This window comes from Canis lupus, chromosome 10 (assembly GCF_003254725.2).
Source record: "Canis lupus dingo isolate Sandy chromosome 10, ASM325472v2, whole genome shotgun sequence".
NCBI classification, from domain to species: domain Eukaryota; kingdom Metazoa; phylum Chordata; class Mammalia; order Carnivora; family Canidae; genus Canis; species Canis lupus.
The window spans coordinates 1,521,058-1,536,666 of NC_064252.1; the positions used below are offsets into that span (position 1 = coordinate 1,521,058).

Genomic DNA, 15,609 nt, shown 5'->3' on the forward strand with positions numbered 1-15,609 from the left:
CCCTTCCCTCTCCTCGAGTCGAGTTTGCAAAGTGAGAAGGGTGGTGCAACTGTCCCTCCTGTCTAGCGTCAACCTCGGTCTGGAAGCCCCCCGTTGCCTGCTGCCCCCCTGAACTCTGACTTCCAGAGACCAGAAAGTCGGAGACCGAAGGTACGACGTTAACGCAGCGCCCAGAAGGGGGCAGTGGCCAGAAGCACACTCCGGGCTCCGGGAACCGCCCGGCGCCTGCAGGACTCCGCGCGGTTCCCGGGCGGGCTCGGGGCCGGGACAAAGGTCCGGCGGCACTCAGCGGACCCCGCGGACCCCCGGGCCTGGAGGCGGGGGTCCAGGGCCCCTCGTTTTACTCCAAATCCCTGTTGCTCGGAATCCAAAACCCCGACTGGGGGCAGGGGAAGTCTGTCCGAAGGTATAAAAAACAAAACATAGAAGAGCCCAGACCTCGGGGTGAAGGGGTGGCCCTCCCCCAACCCCACCCGCTGGTGACTCACCTCCCTCCAAACCAGGGCCTGCCCCTCCCGCGCCCGGTGCCAGGCGAGCAGGGTGGGGCGGGCAGCAAGGTGGGCTCCATCCCCGAGCCCCGGGCGGCCGGACAAGCTCCGGCGTGTCCCCGCGGGTGTCCCTGTTTACCCGGAGCCCGGGCGGGGGGGGGGGGGGCGGGCCCCGCAGCCCCTCCCCCAGCCCTCCCCCGAGGGCCCCGATCCAGGTCTCGCTTTTCCAGGCTCCGGACCAAACCTCAGCCTTTCCCCGCGTGTCGCTCGCGGACTGGCGACCCCCGCCCCACTCCGGGCGGCAGAGGCGCAGCCAGGGCCCCCGAGGCGATCGGGCCGCGGCCCGGCTCCCGGCCCCCGGCCCCCGGCCCCCCAGACGGAGCCCGAGCTCCCCGGGCATGACGCCGAGTTTCCAAGAGAAGCCCCCAGCGCCCGCCCGCCCGCCCGCCCGCCGGCAGCCACGGGCCTGCCGCTCTGCGAGGCCGGGGACGAGGCCCGGGCGGGGCGAGCGCGCGGCGGCCCCACGGCGGCCCCACGGCGGCCCCACGGCGGCCGGGGCCCCGCACCTCCACTCGCGGCCCTGAGCTCCCCCTCCCCGGGGCAGCGCGCCAGAGCGGCGCATGCGCACTCCCGGGCCTGCCGCGTAGCTGGCTCTCCCCCCCCTTTCCCCGCCCCTTCTCTCCCTCCCTCCTCCCGCGTCCCCTCCCTCTCCCCCCTCACCCCCCCACCCCGTCGCGGCACCTCAGTCCGGGGAACAGTGGAGCGAGCTCCAGGCCCGTGCACTGAGGAGGCGGAAACCGGGGGAGCCCCCCGAGCTCCATCAGGCCCCCTCCGAAGGCTCCCCCACCCGGTCCACGCCCCCCACCCCCCTACCCCGCCTCCTCCCAATTGTGCATTTTTGCAGCCGGAGGCGGCTCGGAGATGGGGCTGTGAGCTTCGCTCGGGGAGGGGGAAAGAGGGGAGAAGAGAAAAGCTGGGGGTGAGGGGTTTGGGTTTGGGAGCAGGGGGCGGGCGCGCCCCCGTCGGCAGGCCCTCCCCAAGGGGCTCTGAACTCTACCTCTTCACCCACGCCCCTGATGCTCTTTGCTTAAGGATAGGATAAGAATAGAGGAGGAGGAGGGGAGAAGGAGGAAAAAGGGGGACCCCCCAATTGGGGGGGCGACGGCAAGCAGGACCAGAGGGGAGGGGGCTGCCGCTTGCATCGGCCCGCACCATGCTGACCCCGCCGCCGCTGCTGCTGCTGCCCCTGCTCTCAGCTCTCGCCGCGGCCGCTATCGACGGTGAGTGAGATTCCGCGGCCCCCTCGGACCCCTGGGGACACCCACTCCCCTGCCCCCACTCCTGCGCTCAGATGGGGAAGGGAGACGCGGGAGGGGGTGCCTTTTGTTATCCCAGTCCAGCTGACACAGCAGCGGCCCGACTGGGGGCGGGGATGGGGGTCCGGTTTGGAGGGTGGGGGCCTTGGGCCAGTGATGCTTCCGGGACCCCCCAGCCCAAACAAAGACCAGAGGCCTGGGAAGGGAGAGGAGGGCTCCCCTTTTTTCGGATTCTGGGATCCAGAGGCCTTCTCTTCCCATATCTGCTGGGGGAGGGCCTCCGCCTCCCCTACATCCTCCACCCCCCACCCCCCATCTGAAATGTGAAGGAATCCGGATTTGCGATGTGCCGCCCGGCCGCAAAGGGGGGCGCGGGGTGGGGGGGGCTTTTGCAGTGGCCTCTGAATCTGGAAGGGGAGCTGGGTCAGGGTTGCCCTGCTGAGCAGAGGGCAGGCAGGCCCGGGAAGCCTGTGGGTGGGGAGAGGGAGGGCCTGGGGAGGGCCCCCTGCTTGGGTGTGGAATCTGGGCCCGGGAGACCAGGCTGGAGGCCTGGGTCCAGGATCCAGCGGGGCTGCCCGCCTGGGTTCCTAAGTGGGCACTTCCCCCTCTCAGGGCCTCTGTCAGTAGCCTGGATAGAGCTGGGGGTGGGGGTGGGGGGGCAGCGATGCTATGCGACTTTGAATTTTCCTTCTTAATTCCTGGGAGCTTTGAGATGAAAAAACGTCAGATGTCATCATTGGGGAAGGGGACTAGAGAATGGCCTGGAATGCTGAGGTGGGAGGGAGGAGGAAGGCTGCTTTCTCCCTGACTTCTGGCTTGATCACAGTTTGGACTGGAAGGAGAGTTGGAGGTTGGATGCAGGTTATGTCTGTGCCCCTGCCCCCCCAATTCCCAGCTCCTTTAGGATATGTGTTTCCATCATTTCCCTGTCTCCCCCCTCACCATACACACAAACACTTTGTATACTGCAGTTAGGCTTTGGTTACAACAGAGTCCTTTTGGGGAAATGGGGTGCCCCCTTTCCCCCCTATGTCAGCTATTTTTCTTTTGCTTGTGAGTCACCGGTTCAAGTCTTGCTCAAGCTTTGAGCTAGGATCATGGGGTTGGGCTGGGCTGGGCCCCTGATTTGAGGAGGCTGAGATCTCATCCCTTCCCGTCATTTTAGTCCATCCACCCAGGGAAAAGACTGGGCCCAATACCATCCACGCACCCCTCCTCCATCTTCTAAATTTTGCCAGGTTGGGATTGGGAAAGTTTTTCTCTGAAACCAGATTGTCTCTCCCTCCCTCCCCTCCCCCCAACTTGCTTCAATTAGAGGAGAGAGGTTAAGGGTTCAGGAAGTAACTGTGCCCTGAAAGACAGGATTTTCGGTGACCCCCAATGATGCCGTCTTGGGGACTGTCTGTCCCCTTCCCTGCCACTACCTCAATAATCTGCCCGAGAAGGGGAAAGAGGCTCTCTCCTGAATATTCTCTAGACCAGCCCTGCAGGCAGCCCGAGCCCATGACTTCCTTGTTGTTTTTTCCTCTTTTTTCAAATCTGTAAGGTGGGAAAGGAGACTCAGGCAGAGGGGTTTAGGTGCATGACTTCTAGGAGGAATAGAAAAAAAATTAGAGAGAGAGAGAGAGCCATCAGGAACCCCGTGATGGAGGGTAGATGGAGTTAGGCAGAAGCAAGAGGGGTCTCCATGGAAAGCCAGAAAGGTCCCCGGCCCATTCAGGAAGGGGGCCAGGTTGCTTCACCCCCAAGGTTCTAAGGGGGCTCTATTTGCCACACTACAGGTTGGCTGGTGGTGAGTGAAAGGGGCAGATGCCGGTCATGTTCTCCTTAACCGTTTCCCTACCCTTTCTTAAAATTTCCACTGAGCCCATACCTGTGACCCAGCTCAAACTAAAGTGTACCCAGAGTCCCAGGCAGAGGACCCTCCTCAGACACACTGCTGCGCTTACCTTGGGGATGGGAATATGAACCATTGGTCCCACCCCACTCTAAAGGGTGGGAAAGGGGAATTGCTCAGACCTGTAGGGCCAGTGCTATCCAGGGCAGCCTAGAGGATTCTCTTATCTCTACCCCTGCCCTCATGCCTTGGGCCCACAGACATGGAACGTTCTTTGCTTTCCAAAGAAGGAAACCTCCTGACCCCAGATACCTTAATGTCTAACCTTCCTCTCTGCTGCTGCCACAGGCCTTGCTGCTTTCCCTACTTCTTCTGTCTTGTCTGCTATGCCTGAACTCACATGGGGTTCCCTTCTCTTTGGGGAGCAGTGTCACCCCCCTAGGAAACAGAATTGAGTGTTTTGCTCCCAGGGAGGAGGAGGAAGCAGCTGAGGTGGGGGATGGGCAAAGGGTTATTGAGGATCCTGCTGAGATTAGGAACATTTTGGTGTGGGGAGGGCAGCCCCAGCAGACAGGGCTCAGGGAAGTCAGGGAAGGCCAACCGACTGCTTCCCTCTCCACACCCCTCTCCACACACCCCTCTGAGCCAGCGTATTGCCAGTTATCAGACAAGCGGCACAGTTGAAGTGAGTTATGAGGCTGAGGTGTTTGCTGGCTCTCTGAGAGAAGGTTCCAAACTCCTTTTTTTCCCCAGTCAGACCCAGATCCTTGAACACCTCCCCTCTCCCTTGGTCTTCCAAAGCAGGGATGTGTAGTGCATTAATTTGGGGACTGGAGGGGTATTTTGATGTTTGAGGTTGCTTCACAGGACTTCCTATTCTCCAGTCTTGCTCCCCTTTCCTCCATTTTCTCCTTTTTCTTTTTTGGCCCCCAACCTCTCCACTGTCACTGAGCTTCTTAAGGATGTCAGCTGGGGTCCTGCCCAGAGCCAGACCCTGTCCAAATCCCCCCACCTCTTCCAAACTTCTCTAGAGAGCCCTTCTTTATGGAGTCCAGCTTTCTTTCCTCCTGCCGCCGGCTTAGCCTTTGCACGTAGAACCCCAAGCTTATTGCCTTTTAGTAATCTCTTGTCAGGGTTCCCCCACCCTGAACCCGCCAGCGTTCAAGCCCTCAGACTCTGGATGGGGAGTGGGGTTCATCGCCCTTGGGGAATCTGGGTACAGTTGATTGGGGCCACACTAGGGTCCTTGACCTGGCGGGGCTGGGTGCAGAGTGTGAGCATTCGGAGAACTTAGTCCCACCCCACTGTGTTCAGTCCCAGAATTTCAGCCCAGTTAGCAGGATCTTGCATTGTTTGGAGAAGGAAGCAGTTGGCTCTGGAGTGCTTCCGGTGGGGTGGCCCCAGGCACCAGTGTGAAACCTCCCCAGGAAAGAGGTGAGGGATAAGGGTGGGGGAGAAGAGGCATTTGTACCTCTTGCTCCCTCGGGGGAGGTGAGAGTCGCTCCCAGGCCTTGGCTTCCCTGGTTGAAGAGCTCCAGTCTTCTTCCCCCACCTCCCTATCCCATGGGATGCACTGACCCCCTCCCTGTTCTGGGTATCCTTTGGGTCACATACTGCTAGTGCAGGGGCTCTGTCTCCCTGAGTCAGGATGTATGCTGCCCCCACCCTACTCTGAGTCTCAGGGGGCTTGTTATTTTCCGGGTTCATCCCAAGACAACTGTGCCATTATTTTGGCATCTTCTGGGCTAAGACCCCTTCCTGTCTATTTTTCCTCCATCTGCTCTTCTTGGTGTATGCTGCCTTGGCCTCTCGGGACCTCTGTCTTTCATCTTGGTCCATCTCTCTTTGGTTGCCCACCCTTTGTGGCATTCCCTGTCCCTCTTAGTCTCTAGTACTTGATTGGTCTCTTCCTGTCTCCATCCACCTCCATCCGGGCCTGTTGGTGTCCACAAAACTACGTGGGAACAGGCATCTCTCCTGGGCTTTCCCAACATGCTCTCCGATTCCCACCTCATCATTTTGGAGTTGTTCTCATTCTTCTCCTCCCAGGTTGGAATCAGAATTTTCTCTTCTGCTTTCCTCCAAATTTTTCTCTCTTCTTCCCCCTCCACTAAGTTTAGGAATGGGTTTTGGAGAGAATGTTTCTGGAGGAAGGGAACTCGATACCCTTTGTGGGCTGAGTAACAGGGGAAAAGAGATATTTCAGAAGGAAAGGGGGAGGTTAGACTTCTGGCAGAACTTCCTTCTGAACTGGAGAAAGGTATGGGGAATGGGTCAGGAGCTTAGAGCTTCTCCTTCTGCTGGGCATAAGCCGTGTGTGTGTGTGTGTGTGTGTGTGTGTGTGTGTGTGTGTGTGTGTTTTGGGGTTGGGAGTCGGTGGAAAGGGCTTATAAAGGCCTGGTAAGAGATACGATGACCTCTGGAGGCATTCGAGGGGTCTGAATTTTGCTTGTGGGGAAAGGAAAAGACGGTGAGGAGGTCACTGGTCAGGCTAATGTCCTGCTGAGTCAATATTGACTCAGGATGGAGGGGGAGACCCTTCCCCTCCCCTGGCAGTCCAAGCCATCCCAGTCTGTATGTCTGTCCAGGCCGCAAAGCAGAGGCCCAGACTCAGGAATGACAAAAATGTGTCTGAGCCTCACTGAGCTGCGGGAAGGAGCCACCGGGTAACACCCAAAATACATAAAATTCAGTGAAAAGCTCTCGGTTTGGGTCTGGGAGGCCCTGCTGCCCCACCCCCATATGTTTGAAAGCCTAGATTCCTGCAGGCTCTGCGCCCCCAGCCCCTGGCCACCCCCTGTCTCCTCTGTTCCCTTAGATATCTCATGTGGTTCCCTTTAGAAAATATCCCCCTGGCCAACACAGCCTGTCTCCCCTCTGCTGTGTCTGCTCTTGAAAAAGGCCTCAAGGGTCTCTTTCATGCTGTCCTGGCCTCAAGACTCCTGGTCTTTTAGGAAGAAGCACCATCTGAGGTCTCAGCTTCCTTCCTCACCCTCACTGCTCCTGCCGGGATCAACGGATGGGTCACCTCCTCTGGAGAAGACTCCTCCGGGGTCTGTTCTTTCCTGTCATCCTCCCTTCTCTGGCCAGGCACTCTTACCCCCCTTCTCCAGACCACCCCCCAGGTCCCAGAATGGGACAGAGGACAGCAGCCAAGGCCCAAGCAGGGCAGTGGGGTCCATGTTGTGTCTGGATGCACACCCAAGCCTACACCTCCTGTCCTGGCTCCAGCTTGGTGGCCCTGGGGGCCATGGCTGGGCTGGGTGCCTGGGTTTGAGGGGGGGCAGGGGTGTTGGCCAGAGTTAGCATGGCGGTCACATTCATCTCCAGGCAAAGCTGAGAACAGACGGCCCCTGTGTCCTGGCGTTCTCGCTGCAACCTCGCTCACTCTCCTCCCTTTCCAGTCCTCTCCTCCTTCTTCTCCTTCCTCTGTCTTCCCTCTCTGTTCCGTTCTTGTCCCTCTCTGCCTCCTCCACCACCCCCTCCTCTCCAAGGAGCCCTGAAGGTCACTGCCGCCCCCTACCATCTCTTTCCCCACTCCTCGTGCCAGAGGACCAAAATATTCTCCCTGTCGGTTCCTTTTCTTCATCCTTTTTCATCTGGCTCCATCCTCATGGCCACTGAGGAAGCCACCTGTTTGTTCAGTTACTAACCACTCTGTGCCTCAGTTTCCTCATCTGCGTGACGGAGATTGCAACAGTGCCCACCACCCAGGGTTGTGAGGGTTTAAATGAGTTAACATGTACAAAGTGTTTCAGATCTGTGGCTGACACATAGTGACCAGGTTGAAAAGTGCTCGCTTATGTCACCGGACGCCCCAGTTCTCAAGAGGGGTGGGAGGCCAATGGTTGGTTGCTCCTGAACTTGGGACCGGGTTGTTCCCTCCATAAGCGGCAGGCCTCAAGGATGGGTTTTCTGGGTGCTGGCGTCAGATGCACTGGCTCAGCCGAGGAGAGTGGGGCTGGCTGGCAGTTCTAAGCAGATTACAAGTGCCCTACCCCACCCCCACTGCAGCTCCCTCCCACCTCAGAGGGAGGCTTCTCTTGGCTGTGTAGACTGCCCCAAAGTAGGTTATTTGTTTCTTTCCTCCCCACTCCCCCTGAAGGAAATCAAAGACAGGCCTCAGCCTTCAAACTCCAGATTCCTGGAGCTTTATCCACCATCCCTGACAGGAAGGAAGTGCTTTCACATATCTCTCCAAGATCCTTTCGCTGCCCTGTCCCTTGGGAGCTGGGCAGCACCCCGCAAGGTCCTTCTGTCCTGGGCCCCGAAAGGTGCTGCTGTGCCCCGGCCCGGCACCGGGCCTGAGTGCTCCTCTTCCTTTCCCTCCCCCCACCCCTCCCACTCCCCTCCCTCTGCAAGAGCACATCTGGTTTGTGAATCTCTCTCATTCCAGCTTTCGGAGTTTGCCAGCTGCTGTTTCCTCTGCCGAGTTCAGGCCAAAAAGGGGGGTGGGGGACAGCTGTGGGGGGGAGCAAAGTGAAGGCCAATGGAGGGGAGATCGTGGCCCGGACATGGAACGGAGGGGAGGTTGGAGTGGCCAAGCAGTGACCTCACGGGGCTGCGAGCTCCTCCTGGGGAGGAGTAGGGGCAAGGACTGAGTCCGTGTCAAGGGGTGGGGGTGGCATGGGGGGCCATTTCTGGGCTCCAAACCCATCTGCCTTTAGTCCCATTCCAGTCCGTTCTGGCCCCCCCCTCAGCCAGTCTCGGGCTGGCCAGGGGAAGAGGACCGGTCTCCGGCATGCTAACTAGGCTGGCGGGCTGTTTCCCGGGAAGACCTCACAGCTGGCCCAGTGGGGCAATGAACTCAGCATTATCCACCTCCTCAAGGGGCCTTTATTCCCTGCTCAGGGTGGGAGGTAGGGGAGGGGGCCGCCGGGGGTGGGGGAGCCTGGCCAGGCCATCCCTGATGTGTTTCCTGAACTCGGCTCTCATCCTGGCCAGGGGCCTGAGTGCAATCCCCTCTGCCAGAGATGGGGGTGAGGGAGGGAGGACATCGTCTCCGTGTGGCCCTCCTCAGACTCTATCCCTCCCTGCTCAGAGCCCTGACATACTTTATGCTCTGTCCCAGCCCTGAGCTCATTCTGCCCTGCATCTGAGTTAGTTGTGTCCAGCTGTCTTCCCAGGGGGACTGGGCCTCCCAAGGGGGCACCTCACTCCTCCTTGGCACCCCAGCACTCAGTGCAGGACCTGGCACAGAGCTGGTCTTCATGCATGCCAGCTGAATAGAGATGGAATTGACCTCTGGCCGAGGAAAAGGCGACGGAGGGCCGGGAGACTGAGGACCCAGCCCTGGGTGGGGAAGGAGGACAGTAGGAGGCTTTTCTTCCCATGGAGGACACGGCGATGGGGTCGGAGGAACAGCTCTGAGTATCTCTCAGAGGAAGCAGGAAGACCCCACTGGTTAGAAGCATAGAGTTGGCTCAACTGGTTTCAGTCCTGGGTTTGTCACTTGCCTGCTATGTGACCCCACCTCTCTGTGGGGCTCGGTTTCCTCATCTATGAAATGGTGGTATGAGTGGTACCTATTTTGTCATATTGTGGAGAGGATTAACTGAGATGATACATGGAAAGAACTGGTTTACCACAGTTCTGATACACACGGAGCCCACAATAAGAGTTAGTGTTACCATTCTTAATTCCTCCTTGAAGAATGAGGTAAGAAATCTGAGTAGGAGCAGAGGAAGGCTGGTGGGGGTGAAGGATGGGGCAAAGAGGCCCTGTGCTGAAACCAGCTCCTGTAGGTCACAGCAGTCCTCCTCCTGCCTCAGCTCTCCCATTGCGGAGTCCTGAGCAATCTTTGATGCGTTTTATCTCGCACAACATCTACTGAAAGTCCTCCCTGAGGTCTAACCAGCAAGGGAGGCTGTGTCTTTAGAGAACGAGGGTGGAGGCAGGGCACCCCACCCCGCCGGGCCATGCCCTCCTGTACCTGTGCTGATACAATCTCCAAGCCAGTGCTGTGCCAAGGGCACCCCTCAGCACTTCCTGTCTGGGGGCCTAGTGGTTAGGACTTGGAGATGGGCAGAGTGATGGGTTGCAGGGACCGGGAGCGTTCCAGAAGACTCACTGAGCAGAGAGGTCAGAGAAGGGCAGCTCTTGGGGCACCTGGCTGGCTCGGCCGGAAGGGCGCGTGACTCTTGATCTCGAGGTAGTGAGTTTGAGCCCCACATCGGGTGTAGAGCTTACTCAAAAAAAAAAAGAAAGAAAAGAAAAGAAAAGAAAGAAAAGAGAAAAGAAAGAAAAGAAAAGAAAAGAAAAGAAAAGAAAAGAAAAGAAAAGAAAAGAAAAGAAAAAAAAGCAGTTTTGGGCTTCTAGTGGGAGGGAAAGGAAGATAAAGAGAAAATATGTCAAAGGCCTAAATGCCCCATCCTTCACTGTTCCTCTCTGTGTCTGCAAAGCCAGGGCTGCTGGTGTCCGACCAGAGTAATGCAGACCAGCGAGGGCTTTGGCCCTGAGGACTGGAAGAGAGGCACGCTGGACAGCATATGGGGCTGGGTCAGGGGCTGTAAAATATGGGCCCTGCGTCCTTCCCCTCCCCCCACCACAGGTGCACGGTGTTCCAGGAGCGACCCACAGCTACCTGCCCTCCTTGGCTCCTGGATTTAGCTCAGAGTCTGGGCCAGATGAGGACTGGTGCTGGGGAAGGAAGAGGAGCTCTAGAGGACTTTAAGACCTCCATCCCTCATTTTACCCCGTTGTTTTCTTTCCTTACTCCTAGCCCCGAAGACTTGTAGCCCCAAGCAGTTTGCCTGCAGAGACCAGATCACCTGTATCTCAAAGGGCTGGCGGTGTGACGGTGAGAGGGACTGCCCAGATGGATCCGATGAGGCCCCTGAGATTTGTAAGTACCTTTTCTGATCCTTCACCCTGAACACCTTTTCCTTCTGGCCCAGGCAGTTTGGGACAAGGACAGTTGATCCCTAGCCTGGGGTGGACCTTGCTCTGTGATTGTTTGCCCATGACACAGCTAAAACCATTCTCTCTCCTCTTCAAAGTGCCGACATGGTGCCTGATGTGCTCAGAAATGGCACCTCTGATTGTTCCGTTAACTGCTGCACCCCCAAGCGTGCTGGAGACTTTGTTATCTGAACTGACAGCTTTGCTGGAAGGAGAGAGCCTGCTTCCCTGCCCTTCTGGCTCGGTCCTCTTCTTCCCATCTCTGAGACCTCTGACTCTTGATAAGTGCCCCCAGGTCTCATTGGGTCTTCTTCCTATCCTCAGGCTCCCAGGCCAAAGGCCACTGGCTCGTGCTCAGTCTCTGTACCAGAAGCCCCACCCCTGCGCCTTTCCCGCCACCCCCGCCTTCCCTGCCCCAGTAAGTGGTGTAATCAGAGGCAGCTGTTTAAACTGGGAGAAAGGTCTCCACCCAGCCTTTACCCTGCCAGTAGGGGGTGGAGGACTTGCTGGCAGGACCCCAGAGTCCTGGGCAGCTGGCAGAGTCCTGGGGTCTCCACCTTCGGTCTCTCCCTGCTTGGCTAATCTGGGCCGTGATCTAGGAGACCCAGCCTTCCTAGGTCTGTCCCTAGGAAGGGACCTGTTCTCTCTCATAGGTTTATCCTGCTCCAGCTCCATCTCCTGTCTTCTCCCCATACCCTCACCCTCAATATCAGCGGTAATTTTTAGGCCAGTTCTCTCTGCCTCACCCCCATACTCTGCCCTCGAGGGGTACGGCCAGGGATACTCTGCAAGCATTTCTATGGTGAGGGTGGTTCAGCCTGGAATGTCTTCTTGACTAATGCCACCTTAATGCCATTTTTACCCTCATACTTCATGTTGGGGTGATGAAAGCCACGCAGAGGGGCCAGATCTTCCTTTAGTTTGATGCAAACCCCACTTTATACACATCCCCATACTGTCCCCACTCATATACACTCCCAGACCCATCATACTCACACGCAGCCTCTCCGGGGCCCCGATGTGACCATCCCCCCACCCCGCCCCCAGATTAAGGCAGATGTCAGCACAGACACATCCTCACAGCAACAGAGTCAACACTCTCAAACGAGGACGCGGAAGCCCAGCCTCAGACAAATGCCCCCAGACACTCACATACAAACTCAGACTTACTCCAGAAGGACATGGAAACGCACAGACCGAGGCCAGGAGCCCTGGCACGCAGAGACATGCAGACACGCCCTCCCTCCACACTCCTCGGTCCTCCCCTCCCTCACCTGTGCATGTGTACTTCTCTGTGTCTGTGGATAGATGCTCTCACATGTAGACACGCTCTCGCTCACACACCCTGTCCATTGTGGGAGCCAGTAGGTGGTGGTCCACCTTCCAGCTCGCAGGCTCAGCCAGCATCCCAATCTGCGTGGCCTCCCTAGGATTCCCTGAGCGGCTCTACCTTGCTCATCCTGGCCCATCATCAGTGGGCCACAACCTTTGACACTTTCCAAATTCTTCCACCAGGCAGGCTGCTCTGAGGTAAGGCACCTAGAGTGGTGCTGTCCCGTAGAAACAGGATGCAAGCCACATATGCAATTTTGAAATTTTCTAGTAGCTACATTAAAAAAGGTAAAAGTAGGGGTGCCTGGGTGGCTCAGTTGGTTGGATGTCCGACTCTTGGTGTCGGCTCAGGTCTTGGTCTCTGGGTTGTGGGTTCAGGCCCCTCATTGGGTTCTGCACTGGGCGTGGAGCCTATTTAATAAAAATAAAAATAAAAATAAAGTAGTTAAGTAATTTTAACTTTATTTTACCCAATGTATCTGAAATATTATTTCAGTATATTAATCATATAACATTAGTAATGAGATCTCTTGAATTCTTCCGTGTGTGTGTGTGTGTGGTATTAGGTCCTCCAAAGCCAGGGTATACTTTATACTTCCAATTCGAACTAGCCACACTCAGGTACTCGACAGCCACACACGGCTGTTGCTATGCATTGGACAGTGCAGTTCCAGAACACTTGGTCTGGCTCTCAGCCCCAGGCTCTGTGCCCTGGGGAGCTAGGGGAAGGAGGTGTTCTTTCACGTTTGAGCCTCTCTGCTGTGGACTCTGCTTTCCTCTGCTCATCAAAGCCTCTCACCTCTAAACCTCAGCCTGTCTCCTGAGTGCACAACATGGCAGTATTGGGGCTCACAGGTGTCGGGCATGTGGGGAGTGGACTCTGCTGAATGCCTAGTTCCCCCCCTCCACCTGGCTGCTTCCAGGTGTGTAGCTACTGTTGGGAATGGTGTAAAAGAGCCCAGGTAGAATAATCTAACCAGTCCCTGAGGTCTCCTGAGATCTAAGAAACGCAGGTGTCTGAAACCCCACTCCTGGTTTCCTCATCCCCTCTGGTGAACAGCTGGCCAGACAGCCAGTATAGCCAGCTTGCTCATGCTAGGCTTTCCTTTGGCCCCCAGGTCCACAGAGCAAGGCCCAGCGATGTCAGCCGAATGAGCACAATTGCCTGGGTACCGAGCTGTGTGTTCTCATGTCCCGCCTCTGCAATGGGGTCCAGGACTGCGTGGATGGTTCAGACGAGGGGCCCCACTGCCGAGGTAAGGGCTCTTCTACTTCCCTTGCCCCAGGAGATGGATGCAGTGAGTTCTTAGCCATGCATGTGGTGGGTTTGGACGGGGCACACCGTCCGAGGACTGTCCTCAGACCTTCAGTGGGGATGAGGCCTTGTCCTGCTCCAGTGCAGATTTGCCACCAGATAGCTGCCAAATCAGTGCGCCTTTGGGTTGGAACTTGGGCCACAACCCTGTGGGGATCAGCAAGGGCCTGGGCCCAGGCACTTGTCTTTGGCCGTGTGTGCTTAATTAAGCAAGTCACTACCTCTCCACAGACCCCAGTATCCCACCTCTAAAGTGAGAGCTCTGCGCTTAGATGGGTATTTTCATACTTTGTCGTTGTTGTAAATAATGGGATCCCTTCTCCAAACGATTTCTTATATGAAACCTGAGTATGAACAGGGAAGAGCAGATGTTGTGACTGAAGCCAGGGGGTGGGGATGTGGAGTTTGGGTCACCTGTCTCCCCGCCAGCACCCCCGAAGGCATCCCCCCAGGAAGTGCAGATCTTCGAGACACTCTAAAGCAGCTGGAATGGGAAGGGCTCCGAGGCTGAAGAGGGAATGTTAGGAGGATAGGTCCCTTCCCCTGTGTGGCTCAGGTCACCAGCTCTATTGTTCTTCCCCTGAAGGCCCCTGGGCCAGGGAGAGCCCGGTCATTGGTAAGCAGTGGGGGAGGATTTGTCTGTAAGGCAGAGCCTCAGGCCTGCAAGGTGGGGACTAGGGAATGGTGGCTTCTCCATTCTACTGAGCTCAAGGCCTCCCCAGCCCGAGCAAGCCCCTGGGTGAGGGTGGCATCCCGCGCCTGTATGCATGTCAGAAACATCTGCCTGTGGGAGGAGACACATCTGGATCCTGTTCACTGAGGGCAGGGAGTGTGGAGTAAGGAGTTTGTGGAAGATTTTTATCCTTTCCTTGGGTCAATTTTGCATGTTTTTGTCTAGAGCTCCTGGGATGGGATGCAGAACTTGGGCCCAGGGGCTGACTTTAATTACCATGCCCATTGCATCTTATTGCGTGGTACATGTTCAAGTTTGCTTCTTCTTGAATACTTTGTCAGCATCCAAAACAACAGAGAACCTCGAGAACCTATGGTTTGAACTCCCTTCTCTGATATTAGAGAAGCTGGGCCTCCTTATCTTCCTGCCACGTGTCCAGAAGATAAATTCTGTTCTAGATTTTTCCAGAACAAATAATATTGTCCCCGCACCCACTCCCCCCCCACCCCATTTTGTGGGGAAAGGCTGGCCAAGCAGCACCTTTGGGCTCCTGGGTGGAGGTGGAGAGGAGAAGAAATAACTGGGGCCTGGCCCCCCATCCCAGCTCCTCCTGGCAGGCTTAGTGCCTCTAAACATCTTAGCATCTTGGGCAGCTCTCAGTCCTAGGTGCGGGGGGGAGCGGGGGTGTGAGGCAGCTGGACAAAGGGGGCTTTGTGGCCAGGCCGCCTGGCCCCACGCAAGGCCATTAATTGGGTCGCTGGTCTGGGGGGGTAGCTGCTCTCCCACCTCTTCCCCCTCCTGTCTCATTCCCTTCTGTCTCCCCTGTGGAAGTGGGTCAGTGGCAGGAGGAAGATTAGAGAAAGGTCCTGAGGGAACCAGTTTTGCTCCTCCTCCCATCTTCCACCTGGACCTTGGACCTTCTCCCTGGGGCCTCCAGGGCTTAAGCGATGGGCTGGAGGGGTACTTCCAGACCGGAGCTGGGACCTGAGGGGAAAGACCCATCCCATGCCCACTCCTCACCCTCAGCCCCAAAGCCAGCTTTGTAGTTCCTGGGCAGTGCAGATAGGAGGCAAATGAAGGGGCTGAGACTACTGTCCTCGCTCTGCCAGTGACCCCCACAACTGCCAGAACCTTTCCCCCCGGGGGACAGAGGGAGTCCAGAGCAACCGGAGCAGGGGGATATGGCCCCTAAGCCATAATTGGCTATGGGATCTTGGGCCCATCTTACAACCTTCCTGGGTCTCAGTTTCCTCACTTGCAAAACATATTAGATAACTCCTGAAGCCTCTTTCATCTCTGACGCCACGGGGCCTTGGAAGTGGTTCCCAAGGGTTGACGGGAGTCGGGGGAAGGTGACAGTCTGGGTGCAGCGGCTGCCAGGTCTGGGGGCGTGAGAGCATGTTGCCTGCTCCCCCCCCCCCACAGAGCTCCAAAGACAGTGTTCTCAGCTGGGCTGCCAGCACCACTGTGTCCCCACACTCAACGGGCCCACCTGCTACTGCAACAACAGCTTTCAACTGCAGGCAGATGGCAAGACCTGCAAAGGTATGTGAGCGCTTGTGCTTGTGTGTCTGCGTGTACGAGCTGCAGGGGGTGCAGGTGGGGGCGGGCATGGGGCAGGGCCAGTGGGTAGAAGAAAAATGAGACGGAAGGTACTAGAGAGGAGGCATGGCTCCATGCCCTACAGCCTCAAAGTGTGACTGTGAGCCTTGACCACTGGCTTCCACCAGATTTCTAAATTCCTCTCA

The 15,609-nt window shown here is 57.2% G+C and overlaps 1 protein-coding gene across 2 annotated transcripts in view; it reads left to right on the plus strand.

Annotated features, from left to right (window-relative positions):
- The first annotated feature begins 1,241 nt into the window (after nucleotides 1-1,241).
- LRP1 (LDL receptor related protein 1) overlaps nucleotides 1,242-15,609 on the plus strand; it is an 80,699-nt gene continuing 66,331 nt past the window's right edge. For both annotated transcript variants that reach the window (XM_049115711.1, XM_049115712.1), the window contains exons 1-4: nucleotides 1,242-1,768; nucleotides 10,363-10,485; nucleotides 12,992-13,129; nucleotides 15,287-15,406. In XM_049115711.1, the coding sequence (XP_048971668.1) occupies nucleotides 1,702-1,768; nucleotides 10,363-10,485; nucleotides 12,992-13,129; nucleotides 15,287-15,406 (448 nt within the window). In that variant the 5' untranslated portion in view covers nucleotides 1,242-1,701. The remainder of the gene's footprint in view (nucleotides 1,769-10,362; nucleotides 10,486-12,991; nucleotides 13,130-15,286; nucleotides 15,407-15,609) is intronic.